Source organism: Saccopteryx bilineata, chromosome 10, assembly GCF_036850765.1.
Source record: "Saccopteryx bilineata isolate mSacBil1 chromosome 10, mSacBil1_pri_phased_curated, whole genome shotgun sequence".
Lineage (NCBI taxonomy): Eukaryota > Metazoa > Chordata > Mammalia > Chiroptera > Emballonuridae > Saccopteryx > Saccopteryx bilineata.
The window spans coordinates 23,118,782-23,133,635 of NC_089499.1; the positions used below are offsets into that span (position 1 = coordinate 23,118,782).

The 14,854-nt window shown below is 41.6% G+C and overlaps 1 protein-coding gene across 4 annotated transcripts in view; it reads left to right on the plus strand.

Moving 5' to 3' along the window:
- NEK10 (NIMA related kinase 10) overlaps window positions 1–14,854 on the plus strand; it is a 194,938-nt gene that overhangs the window by 125,126 nt on the left and 54,958 nt on the right. For all 4 annotated transcript variants that reach the window (XM_066244946.1, XM_066244943.1, XM_066244944.1 and 1 more), the window contains exon 26: window positions 2,151–2,364. In XM_066244946.1, the coding sequence (XP_066101043.1) occupies window positions 2,151–2,364 (214 nt within the window). The remainder of the gene's footprint in view (window positions 1–2,150; window positions 2,365–14,854) is intronic.

Here is a 14,854-nt window from a genome sequence, read left to right on the forward strand (position 1 = left end):
TTTTCATTTTGTCCTATTGGGTCATTGAGGAGCGATGTAATCAGTTTAGAATGTTATTCTGGTAGCAATTTACATTATGGAGCAGAAGTGGTCAAGAGGTGAACATATCCTTTAAGGGACTATATCAGTAGTCTAAGCAAGCGATGACGAAATAGGCCAATGACCATGGGATTAGAGGGGAAAAGGTACAGATTCAAACATCAGTTAGGAGGTAGAAGCCGCAGGACTTGGTGTTGGTTCAATGTGGGAAGGGATGGGAGAGAAAGTTGTGGATTTTCTTTTCTATCTATTGAGCTTTTAGTGTGTGTCAGCGTTTTACAGGAGTGGCTTCATTTAATCACCATACCAGCTTGATGAGGTAGGTACTACGATGATCTCATTTTACGGATGGGCTATCTGAGGCTTAGAAGCAAAGTCTTGCCCAACATCAAAGTTAATGAAGGATGAGCCAGGATTTAAACCCCAGCAACGTGACTCAGAGCCTGTAAAACTAATTATGATGCTAAACTGTGCCTCCTGGGTGGCAAATACAGGATGAGGGGTGGGGGGAGTAACTTTGGGGGAGAAGGAGATGAAGAAATGCCAGAACCCATTTGCCATAATATATAACAATATAATTTGTAAAATCAGCTTATGTTGCCTTTTTGATTAAAAAAAAAGCAGCTCAGCTGATAATTCAACCACTAATATTATGTTGAATCAGTTTAAATATTTGCAGATTAAGAATTTAGAATATTTGCCCTAATGGAAGGTTTAAATGCTGGGACTTTTTTTCCCGCCTCACAGAGCAGTCATAACTAACAGTAGGTCAACAAAACACTTTTAATCAGCTTTAATCCCTTTTGCTAATTAAGTGAGGGTAGACGAAGAACCTGATTTAATTAAAAGGTGAAATTCAACACTTGGCTTCATTTTGTGATTAGGAACAAAAGAAAGAAACTTGACTACAATATGTCGCTGCCACACAGAGCCGGCTTTATGTGTTGACGACCAGTACATCGGGCCTCTGCGCTTAACTCGGTCCTGTGCTCGCGTGTAAGGCTCTGCATCGAGGTCAATAGTTTTAGCTTTGAATTTGTTCTTCGGAAGTGAAATGTGGTGGGGCAAGGATCACGTGTGTGGAGGGCCTGGCTCCTCAGCTCCTGCTCTCTAAGTTGCTGGCATAGCTCTCCGCCCTCTGCTCCCTGTGCCCTGTGCCCTGAGCCTCCAGCCCCATCCCCCTGTCCCTGCCCCATCATTGCTGCATGCCCCTAACCAGTATGGCAGTTGGGTGTGTCAGAAGGGGAGACCTGGGTTCCTCCTTCACCCTCCCCCCGTGGGGGGTTCTTACAGGGAAGGAGGGGTCAGGCTGGAACATGTGCTCTGCTGTGTCTTGGGTTGGGGCCCAGAAGAGGTCATCCCTGCCCAGCCCGGCAGCACCGTGGTGTGTTCAAAGGGTGATTCAGTGGGGGCCTCTGGCCCACCTCTAATCCAGGTACCAGCTGCATCCTGTGGGCACGGAGGTTGCAGCTCTTCGGGGTCTCCCATCTGCCATCAGGACGCTGGACTGTGGGAAGGGGAGATGATGTTCCCACTCCCTGCGAGGTCCCACATTTGCATTTTGTACTGGGAACTGCACAGAGTATGTAGCTGGCCCTGTGTCCACACTCTCTTACTTTAGTTTGTATATAATAAAGCTCATAGACTGAACTCTGTTAGATAGGATTTCAAAAGATGTCTAAGTGCTGATCATAACCATAGCATAAACTCACTACCTTAAAACCTAAAAAGAAGTAGCATAAAGGTAAAGCATAGAAGTGGTGTCTTAAAATCTGACGCTTGGTTACCTCATGGCCATAAACTCTATAAGAAAGAATAATTAGCAGATTAAAAAGTTAGAGTCTTAATCTGACTTCTGTTTTGAAGAATAATTGTGTGTAATATTTCTTCAGTCTTGCATTGCAAAGAGAACAGTACTGCCTGTTTCTGTCCCAAACTTGTCAAACGCCTTTGGAAAAGTCTTCGATTCAAAACTATGCTCGAAGTCCATCTTACATGGTGCAAACACCATGATGGACAAACAGTGGAATTGAACCTTGACCCTCCAAACCCCCTGGCTTGCTCCTGGCCTTGACCAGAGAGTAGTGATGAACTAACTCATCTTCTCTTAGATGCCTCACTCCTGACGCCGAAGCGCGCCCAGATATTGTGGAAGTCAGCTCCATGATATCGAATGTCATGATGAAGTATTTAGACAGCTTATCGACATCCCAGCTGGCCTTGGAAAAGAAACTGGAACGGGAACGGAGGCGCACACAGAGGTATTTTATGGAAGCCAATCGGAACGCTGTCACATGTCACCCTGAGCTGGCTCTGCTCTCGCAGGTAAGTATCAGCCGGCCTCTTCGTGATGCACTCTCGTGGGGCAGTCTGAAGCTGTTCCTGTAGGTCTTAAGGAAAATTCATCTTAAGTTAGGAAGATATTAATTGCTACATGTTGTATTTTACTATTATATAGTGATATATTTGCATTTCTATATCTTATCATTAAAAGAAGTCAGTATAATTGATTTGCAAAAGACCTAACCCATAATTTATTGTACATATTACAAAACCAGATTTAACAAAAAGATCTCTTAGCAATTCTTTAAATTTATATTCTGATCTTTGCATAAACGGCAGTGTATGCTTATATTTAATTTGTTTAGCAATCTGATTTTGGGAATATGGATGAAAATGTCATGTTAATTCAGAGAAGGAAATAATGGTCCCATTAAAATGTTTTCTTATTAGTCTGTGTAATTAATTGCTTTTATTATTGTTAGTGGTGGTGATAATGCTGCTATTCTTCAAATCATAATACGGCTTTTCTTTTTCTTTTTTCTTTTGATACTTAAGTTTCTTTTTGCGCATAGCTTGGAAAGGGATGCCAAAGCCACACAGGTCCGTGTGTGCCGGTGATTGTGTCGGTGACGCTCTTGCTGTGGTTTCTTGCTTCCCTTCCTCCGTGCCATCACTGCCCTGTGACCCGGGGCCCATTTCTTGCTGGGGCTCCGGTTTTCCCTGAGCGGGGATCTATTAAGGGGCCCTTCCACCTGGAAACATGCTTTTCTTCCCTTCTGGGGCGGGGCCTCAAGGCAAGAGGGTCATAACACCCATTCTTGATCAGGGTAGATGGTCATTAAATTCTTTTCCAGGATCTTGAGGACCCGCTCTGCTTCACCTGGGAAAATTATAAAAGATGTGGGTTTCAGAGAAGAGGCAGTTCTGACTTCTTGAATGATGGGGTTTCTAGAAAACTTTTATTTCTTCCTTTTATTGAACATATTGGACTGACACTGGTTAACAATGTTATACACACTTCAGGTGCACAGTCCCACAACACATCATCTGTGCACTGTAGAGTGTGTTCGCCACCCCCAGTCAAGTCTCCTGCCATCACCATTTACACCCCTTTACCCTCCGCCAAGTCCCCCTGGCAATCACCACGCTGTGTTCTATGTCCATGTTTTTTTTTCTCTCTCTTTTTTTTTCTCTCTCAATTCCTTCCCTCCCACCACCCCTTCGCTGGAAGCTGTCAGCCTGCTCTCTCTTTAGAAGGAAAGCCTGCCCTACTGTTAGGTGGGTTTGTCTTGATGTACTTGAAATTCAGAAGTTAAGGATTCACTCTAGTTCTCTTTGGGGGAATCTCTTTCATCTTCATTGCCTTAGATGCTGATCCCAGCTGTAATTTCACAGAACAACGCATGCTGATTCTCTAAGGCCTCGGTTTGTGTTTAGGAGCATATAACTTGGAGTTACAGCTCATGCAGAACCCAGTTAAATCTTATACACAGGGGGTTAGAGTGCACTTGGCTTGTTATTTTAATATCTGACTCTGTACAAACTAGGCAACAATGAGAAACACATGGATGTCTTGTTGCATTCAGAGCATGGTATTTCCAGTAAACAAAAATACAAGAGATTTAGCTGTTTCTATATATCTTAAGTATTCAGGATCTTCTGTTAAGTTCTGTAATTAAAAAAGCTACTTAGTTAATTTCCAGTTAGATATCACTGAGTCAGTTTATATGATATTCACATATACCTACCTGATAGGTGTAGTTTAAAATCTTAAGGCAGAAATTCTCTTAACTTTAGCAAAACACTTTGAGAAAGAATATTTAATTAACTTATTTAATATTATTTCTCAGCCCTGGCTGGTTGGTTCAGTGGCAGAGTGTTAGCCCAGCGTGTGGAAGTCCTAGGTTTGATTCCCAGTTAGATTTCTGCTTCTCCACCCCTTCCCCTCCTCTCTCTCTCTCTGTCTCCCTCTCTCCTCATCCTGCATCCATGGCTTGAATGATTCGAGCAAGTTGGCTCCAGGAGCTGAGGATGGCTCCATTGCCTTGCCTCAGGTGCTAAAATAGCTCAGTTGCTAAAAAACAGAGCAGCAGTCCCAAATGGGCAGAACATCAGCCCCAGATGGTGGTTGCCAGGTGGATACTGGTCCAGGTGCATGCGGGAGCCTGTCTCTCTGCCTCCCTGCCTCTTACCTAAAAAAAAATTTTTTTTCAGCTTTTCAAAAACTCTATTGTGGAAAATGTAATATATTTATGGAAGTAAAGAAAGAACTTTGTGTACTCATCCCCCAGTTTTAATAATTTGCTACTTTGGACCAGTCATGTATTATCTCTACACTTATCCACTACTCTCTCCCAAATCCAAGATACTGTATCATTTTAACTATGGAAATTTAGCTGTCAGCCCATGACCCAGTAAAATAAAGGGAGAGACCTATGGTCAGGGAAGGAGTTTTGAGGTCTTAGGGGTTTTTTACTCATCTGTAAATGAGTGGGAAAATATTACCTATTGCAGAGGGCACTAGGATGAAATAGATGAATTTGTTTGTATATACTGTACAAATTACAAAGTGGCATAAGCTGTAAGATAACATCAATGATATAAAATGAACAGTGCTTATTTTGAAGAATAGTTTGTTGAAACAACTTGTTAATCTAACACTAACTGGTTCATGAATACTAAGTCCATGTATGTTATTCATGCAGTTAATATTTATTGAGAAGATGGGGGGCTCCTGTCTTCAAACTCCTGTTCCTAGTTAGCATCCGAGCCGTCACGGAGCCTCAGTTTTCTAGGGACTGTAGAGAAGTGCTCTACCTCAAAGCAAAGTTTACAGTACTATTATAAAGGGCCATACATAACTTCTCTTGCACTATGTTAGGCATACTGGTGATTTTTTCATTTCAAGATTAATAAAATGGTAACTAAAAGGGAAAAATGCAGCTTTATGCAAGAACTGAGAAGAAAATGTGATTGCATTTTATTAAAGACTGACTGCATGCAGTTAATTGGCATTATCCTCACTGAGTACCAATGATGATTTTTTAAAAACTTACATCTACACCATTACTGGCAAAAACATTTTCATGTAAAATTGTATGTTTCTTTTTATCTTAAGCAGTATTATAGTATTGTAATTGTTTTAGTTCAAATATAGTGCCATGTTCTCCCAGGGCAGCTAAGATCAATAATGCAATTTCACAATCTAATGATACATCATGTTCAAAGGAAAGAGAAATTAGTGGGTTTAGTATAACTTTATGAATTCTCAGCACTGATAAAAGATTTTCTTTGTATTACTGAAATTTTGCAAATTAGCGGGCAAGCACACAATTGATAAAAAAAAATTAAAGGCTCCTATTTCATAGTGTGCATGCTATTTACTTTCACATGTTAGCTAATTCCTAGCTATGAAAATGCTCATTATGAGCTAATGAGACAGGTATTAATATGTACGTCAAAAGGTCAGAGAAATCTTCCCTGATAAAGTTCATGCCTGTGTACTATGGTTTATTTATCTTCTATGAAAGAACTAAGACTTGCCTTTGGAGAACGTTAGTATTTCTAAGTTTTATAATTCAAAATAAGAGATCATAAAGAGAGCACAGAGTCAAGAATGGCAAGCACTTTGCAGAAAAAAAAATGAGGTGCAATTTTTACTTAAATGTGTAGTAAGAAAAAGCTACTGTAGTCTGCCAGGTAGTGGCAGAGTATAAAGAACGTCAGCCTGGGACATTGACAACCCAGGTTTGAAATCCCAAGGTTACCAGCTTACCTGCAGGGTTGCTGACTTGAGTGCAGGGTCGCTGGCTTGCACGTGTCATCATAGACATGACGCCAAGGTTGCTGGCTTGAGCCCAGCGTCACTGGCGTGGCTGGTACGCCCCGGTCAAGGCACATAGGAGAAAGCAATCAATTAACAACTAAGATGCCACAACTATCAGTGGATGCTTCTCATCTCTCTCATCATCTTTTCATCATCTTCTTGTTTGTCTGTCTTGCTTTAAAAAAATATGCTATTGTAATATAGAGAGTGACATTGTAATAGTCAAAATCATAATTGGCATTCTGCTACTGTATGTAATATGTTAAACATACCCCAAAATTACCCTTAAGGTATTCTTTTAAAACCCAGACAGAAGGAGAGGTTACAGATATTTCAAAAGAGTGTGCTGCTTAGATCTTCACCAACAAATATAAGGATGAGTGTTAAAAAAAATCCAGTTTGGAAAAATTTAGATAATCAATGGAAAACTTCAAGTTCTTCCAGATTACTGGGATTTTGTGGACTCCACTTTAGACTGATGGTAACACTGGTGAATAAAACATTATATTTCTACATGAACCAATGAACAGAGTCGAATGTTGCAAGGAGGCTGGAGAGCAATCATGACCCCAGGAAATGACCCTCAGGTCTGGCTGTCTGCTGCCCGAGAGAGCCAATCTCGTGAGACAGTGCTGGTGAGAAGGAAAGAAGTTTATTCAGGTGTCTGCCAGCTGAGAAGATGGGGACACCTGTCTTCAGAAACCCATGCTGACAGCTCAGACACCTTGGCCAGATTAGGTAGTGGGATCGCGGGAGAACTCGCAGAGGGAAGGCTAACATGCAGTTTCTCTTGAGAAAGGGAAGTTCTTATTTCTGTGGCTGGCTGGTCTGCTGCAGTCCCCTCGGCCTTGTAACTGGAACCGAAGCTAGCAAATAACTTTTAAACTAGAGTTATTGTTCTCTGAAGCAGGTGCCTACACATTCTCGTGGTCAGCTTGCCCTCGGCCTTGTCCAAGAATCGAAACTGCATGCCTCCATGTGGTGGGGGGAGTGGACTCGTGTAGGTTCCGTGCACGTTCATTCTTGTCGCTCTGATGTCATCTCTCAATGTGCCTCAGCCAGCGGGAAGCAGCCTGTTCAATGGCAACGAGAACTTGGCTGGAGGTAAAAGCATAAAATTGATTGTACACTTCTGATTTGGTACAGAATATATAACTTTGATTTTTAAATTGGGGGGCGTGGACTAAAATGATGAGCTTCTTTACAGTACCTAACAACCACATTATCAGGCCATTATATATATGCTAATTATTCCTACTGTTCATCTCCCCTCTTGTGTTTCCTTTTTCCCCCTTCCCTTCACTTCTCCATCCTGGTTTCCATCTTACCTCTCTAAATACTTTTTCTTATTTTCTCTTCCAATCCTGGCCTCTTAAATTCAGATGTTCTGCTTCTCATCTCGCTCTTCCCTACAGTAAGCTCCGTCCTGCCCCGTGGTTTTAAATTTTATATGACTTTGAGAAAAAAATCAGTTGTAAAAAAACGAGAATTTTATTTTCTATAATGATGTATCATTTTATCGTGAACCCCTGTTCTGGCTGATGGCAGAAAATGGTGACTGTAGCCATTGTCAGTTATATCAGTCTCTTTCCGTCGAAAAGAGTCTTTTCCATTTCAAAGCTTCTCCTCCTCATTTTCTCCTCCAAAGATAGCTGCTGTGTGCAGGAGGAAGTGCAGGCATCCCTGTGCAGATGGGAGAGGCCCAGGGATCTGCCTGCTGTCTTCTGCTGGCCTCTGCTGACCTTATAGGTGGGGTGACCCATCTCTGTGGCTTTGGGGCATCTGTCTTGCCATCATTGGTTTGAACTGTCTTCTCTGTGGTCCATCCACACCCCTCCCTGCTCCCTGCATGCAGTGAACTCACCAGCCAGCACCACAGCCATCTTCTGTGTTCCCAGTGGGACACGTGGGATTCCCATCCACGCCACACTCAGAACCACCTGGGAATGGGGGCCAATATATCAGCCCACCAGCTCAGGTATCTTCACTCTTTCCTGCTCTTCTATCTAAGGTGCCCATTACTCAATTATCCACTCAACAAATACTTATTGAATATCTATGAGGTATCAGGTACTATTATTCTAGGTGCTGGGCATACCAGTGTGAACAAAATAGACAAGGCTCTTCCTCGCGAGCCTTGTGTTAAGTGCCCATAGAAACCACACGGGGTATAGTGTTACAGTGATCACAAATCTCTGAAGCGTCTAGTCTTTTCTGGCTCCATTGGGATGGCCTTGTCAAGCCCCCTGTGTGTTTTTACCCACTGTCCCACTTCCCTCCGGAGGCTCACTTCTGCCGACAAGGTGTGGGAGGAAAACCGTGGATGTGCACACCGGCCTTCTCACCTTCTGTCTTACGTCAGGCTCCTCCTCTGTGTGTCACCTTCTGTTTTACGTCAGGCTCCTCCTCTGTGCATCACCTTCTGTTTTACGTCAGGCTCCTCCCTATGCGTCAGGCAGACTGCCAGTGCTCCGTCCCTCTGCCAGAAACTGCCCCCCCATCACGTCCTTCTCTTCCCCCAGGTGGTCTTCACCCCTGCCTTTCTCAGGTCTATAAGGTTGGTCTCCATATTATAAGGGCTCTGGGAGGAAAAGTACACAAAATTTTCTAAGACGGCAAAATACAGTGGCATATATTTTACAGCTCATTTTCTAAAGACCTCCAAAGCTATCCATCGCATCTCAGCCTCCTCTGTGTGCCAGACCTAAAGTTTGAACCGGATGTTTACCTGTATGTCTAATAGGTACCTCATACATAGCAAGCCCCAGAGTGAATAAATTCTCTTCCCTTAATCTTGTCATCTTCTACACCTCATCACCTTACCTGGGACCTTGACACTTTCTATTCACTCTCCTTTAAATCCTGCATCCATTGCATTATCAAGTGCTTACGGGTTTTATCTTTAAAATGCCTGAGAAATCCCTCTCAGTTCTTATTCTCATGACCTCACATTGGATCACTGTAATATCCAGCGATTTTGCCTCTAGACCAGTGGTAGTCATCCTGGTCCATACCGCCCACTACTGGGCGTCCCAGCTTTCATGGTGGGTGGGAGTGGAGCAACCAAAGTATAAATAAAAAGATAGATTTAACTATAGTAAGTTGTTTTTAAAGATTGATTCTGCCAAACAGCGAAAATCCGACATAAAGTACTTGCTAAGTAATTATTATTATATGCTTTATAAATTTTATAAAGTAAAGTTACTTCCCTACTTTATAAATCACCATTACTGTGGAACTGGTGGGTGGTTAGAAAATTTTACTACTAACAGAGATACAAAAGTGGGCGGTGGGTATAAAAAGGTTGACTACCCCTGCTCTAGACTCTTCCTCACCCCCAGGAAAGATTCAGTGTTCCACCTCTGCCCTGTCCACAGGTCACTAGGAAATGTGGGGGTGTGGTGAAGGGGTGCCATCTTGTTTATCCCAATGATTTTGAATTCTGCTAGTAGGATGCTAATATTATTCCATATGCAGGACAGCCTTATACAAAATGCATGAAGCAGAACTAGTCGGCAATACTGACTTTGAGATTTATTGCAAGGAATTGGCTTACATGCTTGTGGGGGCTGGTGAGGTAAGTCCAGAATTAATAGGGCAGGCTGGCTTGAAAGGAAGGTTGGAACTCTTGGGCATGGGCTAACACTGCTGTCCACAGATATAATTTCTTTTTCAAGCCTCAGTTCTCCTTCGAAGACCTTCCAAAAGGTTGAACCTGGTCCACCTAGGTAATCTAGAATCATCTCCTTCCCTTAACTATACTCCATCTGCCTACCAAAATGATCTTTCATAAAACATCTTATCTTGATAAATTATCTCATGCTTAAAATGATGGGTAAATGTTCATATAGCAAGTCCTAAAATTTTAAGATTTTAGTGAATTAAAACATAAAGATATCTGTGATAATTTGATATAGTCAAACTATTTAGATGTGGCACACAATCATCATCTTAAATTCATCTTAAGTTTGGGGGGACAAGGCAGTGCTAATTAACACAGATTATTTTTAAGTTCACAAACCTATGATAATTTAAATTCTTTATTGTAATATTCAAATACAATTTGTATATGTTCTTAGCAAGTATCTTTTAAGTTGACCACTTAAGAATTAAGCAGATTTTCCCTGGCCAGTTGGCCTGACGTATGGAAGTCCTGGGTTCGATTACCAGTCAGGGCACACAGGAGAAGTGACCATCTGCTTCTCCACTCCTCCCCCTCCTCCTCCTCTCTCTTCCCCTCCTGCAGCCATGTCTTGATTGGTTTGAGCAAGTTGGCTCCAGGCATTGAGGATGGCTCCATGGCCTTGCCTCAGGTGCTAAAATAGCTCAGTTGCTGAGCAACAGAGCAGCAGTCCCAGATGAGCAGAGCATCGCCTGGTAAGGGGCTTGCCGGGTGGATCCCAGTTGGGGCGTATGTGGGAGTCTGTCTTTCTGCCTCCCTGCCTCTTACTTAATTAAAAATATATTTTAAAAAATTGAGATTTGCAAGCACCCGATTCTCATTTTCTTAGTGAAAATTTTTGGAAATGTTGTGCTATTTATTTATTTGCTTTATTTTTATGCCATGTCATTTACAAGTGCTGAACACACCATAAAAGACGTGTGTCTGCAGTCCTTCCCTAGGACATTAAATAAGCCATGTGGAAAAAGATGTATTTTAAAAGGACAATATTTTTTGTGAACATCTTTGCCTTTATTATCTGGTTAATTGTTGATTGAATTTTCCCCAAGGCTGTGAAAATGCAACAAGAAATGATGCAGTAAAAGAAATATCAGGAAAAATGACTTGTTTTGGAAATGTTCTGTATTTGTTATGTTTTAAGAAAATAAAGCAATGCCTTATAAGTTTCCAAAAAGATATGTATGCAGTTCTTACATGTAACCCCTTTTTACTGAGGGGTAATTTGCATACAGCCAAGTGTACAGATTTTAAGTGCTTAGTTTAATACCTTTTGACCATATAGAAATCCCACCCAAAAGCAGACTTAAAAATATTTACATCACCTCAGAAAGTTCCTTCATGCTCCTTCTCATCAATTCCGTGCCCATGCCCAGACTGTTAACTATAGACAACATCTGCCTATTGTTTGACTTTATAGATAAATCAAACACTGTACGCTCTTTAGCGTCTAGCATCTTTCACATTACATAATGTCTGGGAGATTCCTCCATGTTGTGTCTCACAGTAATTTGTTTATATTATTTGAGTATTATCTTATATAAATATATCAAAATGTCTTTATTTTCCTATTGATGAATGCTTATATTGTGTTTTTAGATTTAGAGTTTTATAAGTAAGACTACTGTGAATTTTTTGGGTACGTCTTTTTGTGGATATATCTTCAGTTCTCCTAGATAAATACCTATGAACATAACTTCAGAGTCATAATGTACTTATATGTTTAACCTTGAATAAATTACAAGACAGTTCTCCAACATTGTGCTGTTTAGCACCTTAAAAAGCAGTGTATGAGATTGTTTCACATTCTTGGAAACACTTGGTATTGTCAGTCTTTTAGATTTTAACCTTTGTAAGGGACATAAAAAGGTATCTCTTTGTGGTTTTAGTTTGTATTTTTCTGATAACCAAGAATGTTGAGTACTTTTAAATGTGCTTGCTGGTCATTTATCTATCTTTTTGTGTCTATGAAGTGTCCATTCAAAATTTTCCCATTATTCTGATTTATTTGTTTGTTTTTGTTGATTTGTAGGAATTCTTTATATAGTCTAGATATAACTCTATTTTTCAAACAGATGTATTACAGATATTTCTCCCAGTCTATGACTTATTTATTTTATTAATGATATTTTTCTGATGAGTAGAAATTTTTGTTAAATTTTAATTTTGTTAAAGACCAATTTCTTTGTTTGGACTTTATTATTATTATTATTATTATTATTATTATTTTCAATGAGAGGAGGGGAAGCAGAGAGACAGACTTTTACGTGTACCCAGACTGGGATCCACCCGGCAAGCCCACTAGGGGGCAATGCTCTGCCTGTCTGGGGCCCCTGCTCCATTGCTCAGCAACCAAGCCATTTTAGTGCTTGAGGTGAGGCCATGGAGCCATCCTCAGTGCCCAGGCCAACTTACTCAAACCATTTGAGCCATGGCTGAAGGAGAGGAAAAGAGAGAGAGAGAGAGAGGAGAGAGAGAGAGAGAAAGGGAATGAGAGAGAGAGAGAGGAGAGAGAGAGACAAAAAAGGGAGGGATGGAGATGCAGATGGTAGCTTCTCCTGTGTGCCTTGACTGGAAATTGATCCTGGGATTTCCACATGTCGGACCAACACTCTACTGCTGAGCCAATCAGCCAGGGCGTTAATATTTAATGAGTTCTGCATTCAAGTATGTAAGTCATCCAATTTGTTCTTCTTTATCAAGTTTGATTTGGCTGTTCTAGATCTGTGTATTTCCTCATTAATTTTAGAATCAGTTTGTCAATTTCTTAAAAAAAAATCATGCTGAAATTTTTATTTCTACCTCTTGTTTTAACATGGAGAAAATCTTCACAGCACTTTTAAAATATCAATCTTGTATTTTACTTATTCAACAAAATTTATTGAGCATCTATTTTCTTTTGGGAACTATTCTAGTCTGGCGTTATAACAATGAATAGAACAGTCAAAAGAATTCCACCTTCACAGTGGGGTTTTTTGTATAAAAAATAAATTTAAATGTCATGGACAAGAAATTATAAGAAGGCAAAGTAATAGAAAGTAATTGGTACATGTGGAGAGAGGCTATTTGAAATAGAGATATCATGGAAAACCCCGATAATTACCTGAATTCTGAGAAGAAACCAGAATACATTAAAGAGGTGAGTCATGCAAATATCTGAAGGCACAATGTTGATAGTAGAGGGAATAGCAAAAAGATCCTGAGCTAGGAGTGTGCCTGCCAAGTTCAAGGAGCGAGCAAGGAGGCCTGTGGGCAGACAGGGAGAGATGGGGAGGGTATATGCCATGGTATAGTATAGATGGACGGATGTGCGCTTAGTGAAAGGGGTGACATAATGTTTCAAAACAATGTAGAGCTGGCTGTTGAGAGCCAAAAGTGGAAGCAGGGAAGCCGGTTAAGAGGAGACTGCACTGGGACCAGGCAAAAAATGATGGTGACTTTTTTCCTTGATTTTTAATTCTTCGTCTATTGATTCTTTAACAGTTTTGTATTTTGATGTTATATGCTCAATGTGCTATTTAACAAGAATTGGATCTGCCTGACCAGGCGATGGTGCAGTGGATAGAGTGTAGGACTGGGATGCAGAAGGACCCAGGTTCAAGACCCCGAGGTCGCCAGCTTGAGTGCGGGTTCATCTGGTTTGAGCAAAAAAAAAGCTCACCAGCTTGGACCCAAGGTCGCCGGCTTGAGCAAGGGGTTACTCGGTCTGCTGAAGGCCCGCAGTCAAGGCACATATGAGAAAGCAATCAATGAACAACTAAGGTCTCGCAACAAAAAACTGATGATTGATGCTTCTCATCTCTTTTCTTTCCTGTCTGTTTGTCCCTATCTATCACTCTCTCTGACTCTCTCTCTGTTCCTGTAAAAAAAGAAAAAAAAGAAAAAAAAAAGAATCAGATCTTTCCCTGTGTGACTCTGTCTTAAAAATGAAACAGTAAGTGGGGTTCTAATTTTTGGGTTCTATCTCTATTGATACCACCCGTGTTTAATTTCATTGTGTTGAATTTCTTAATCATTTCTGGTTTTGTTTTGTTTTTGTATTTTTTTGAAGTGAGAAGCAGGGAGGCAGAGACAGACTCCCGCATGTGCCCGACCAGGATCCCCCTGGCATGCCCACTAGGGGCCGATGTTCTTCTCATCTGGAGCATTTGCTCCCTTGCAACCGGAGCCATTCTAATGCCTGAGGCAGAGGCCATGGAGCCATCCTCAGTGCCTAGACCAACTTTGCTCCAATGGAGCCTTGGCTGCAGGAGGGGAAGAGAGAGAGAGATAGAGAGGAAGGAGAAGGGAAAGGGTAGAGAAGCATATGGGTGCTTCTCCTGTGTGCCCTGATTTGGAATCGAACCCAGAATATCCACATGCCAGGCTGATGCTCTACCACTAAGCCAATTGGCCAGGCCCAAGTATTTCTGTTTTTCAATTATATCTCTTGTTTTTGAACAATCCAAATTAGCATGTCTTAAAACTTGACTACTTGAAAATTATCTGTGTATGTTTTTTTCTATGTGTTAAGTGGTATTGCTTGATTCTGGCCTCGTTTGGAATGCTTTTGGAAATATGGACACACGTTCAGTTCTTTTCATCTCTTTGTCCATAGTCTTGAATGAAAGGTGGTCAGTGAATGTTGCTATATGCTATAACATCTGTGTTTTTAATAGGTGAACTTTTTATTTATTTACTTATTTTATTTTTGTATTTTTCTGAAGTTGGAAACGGGGAGGCAGTCAGACAGACTCCCGCATGCGCCCATCCGGGATCTACCCGGCATGCCCACCAGGGGGCCATGCTCTGCCCATCTGGGGCGTTGCTCCGCTGCAACCAGAGCCATTCCAGCACCTGAGGCAGAGGCCATGGAGCCATCCTCAGCTCCCGGGCCAACTTTGCTCCAATGGAGCCTCGGCTGCAGGAGGGGAAGAGAGAGACAGAGAGGAAGGAGAGGGGGAGGGGTGGAGAAGCAGATGGGTGCCTCTCCTGTGTGCCCTGGCTGGGAATCGAACCCGGGACTCCTGCACGCCAGGCCGACGCTC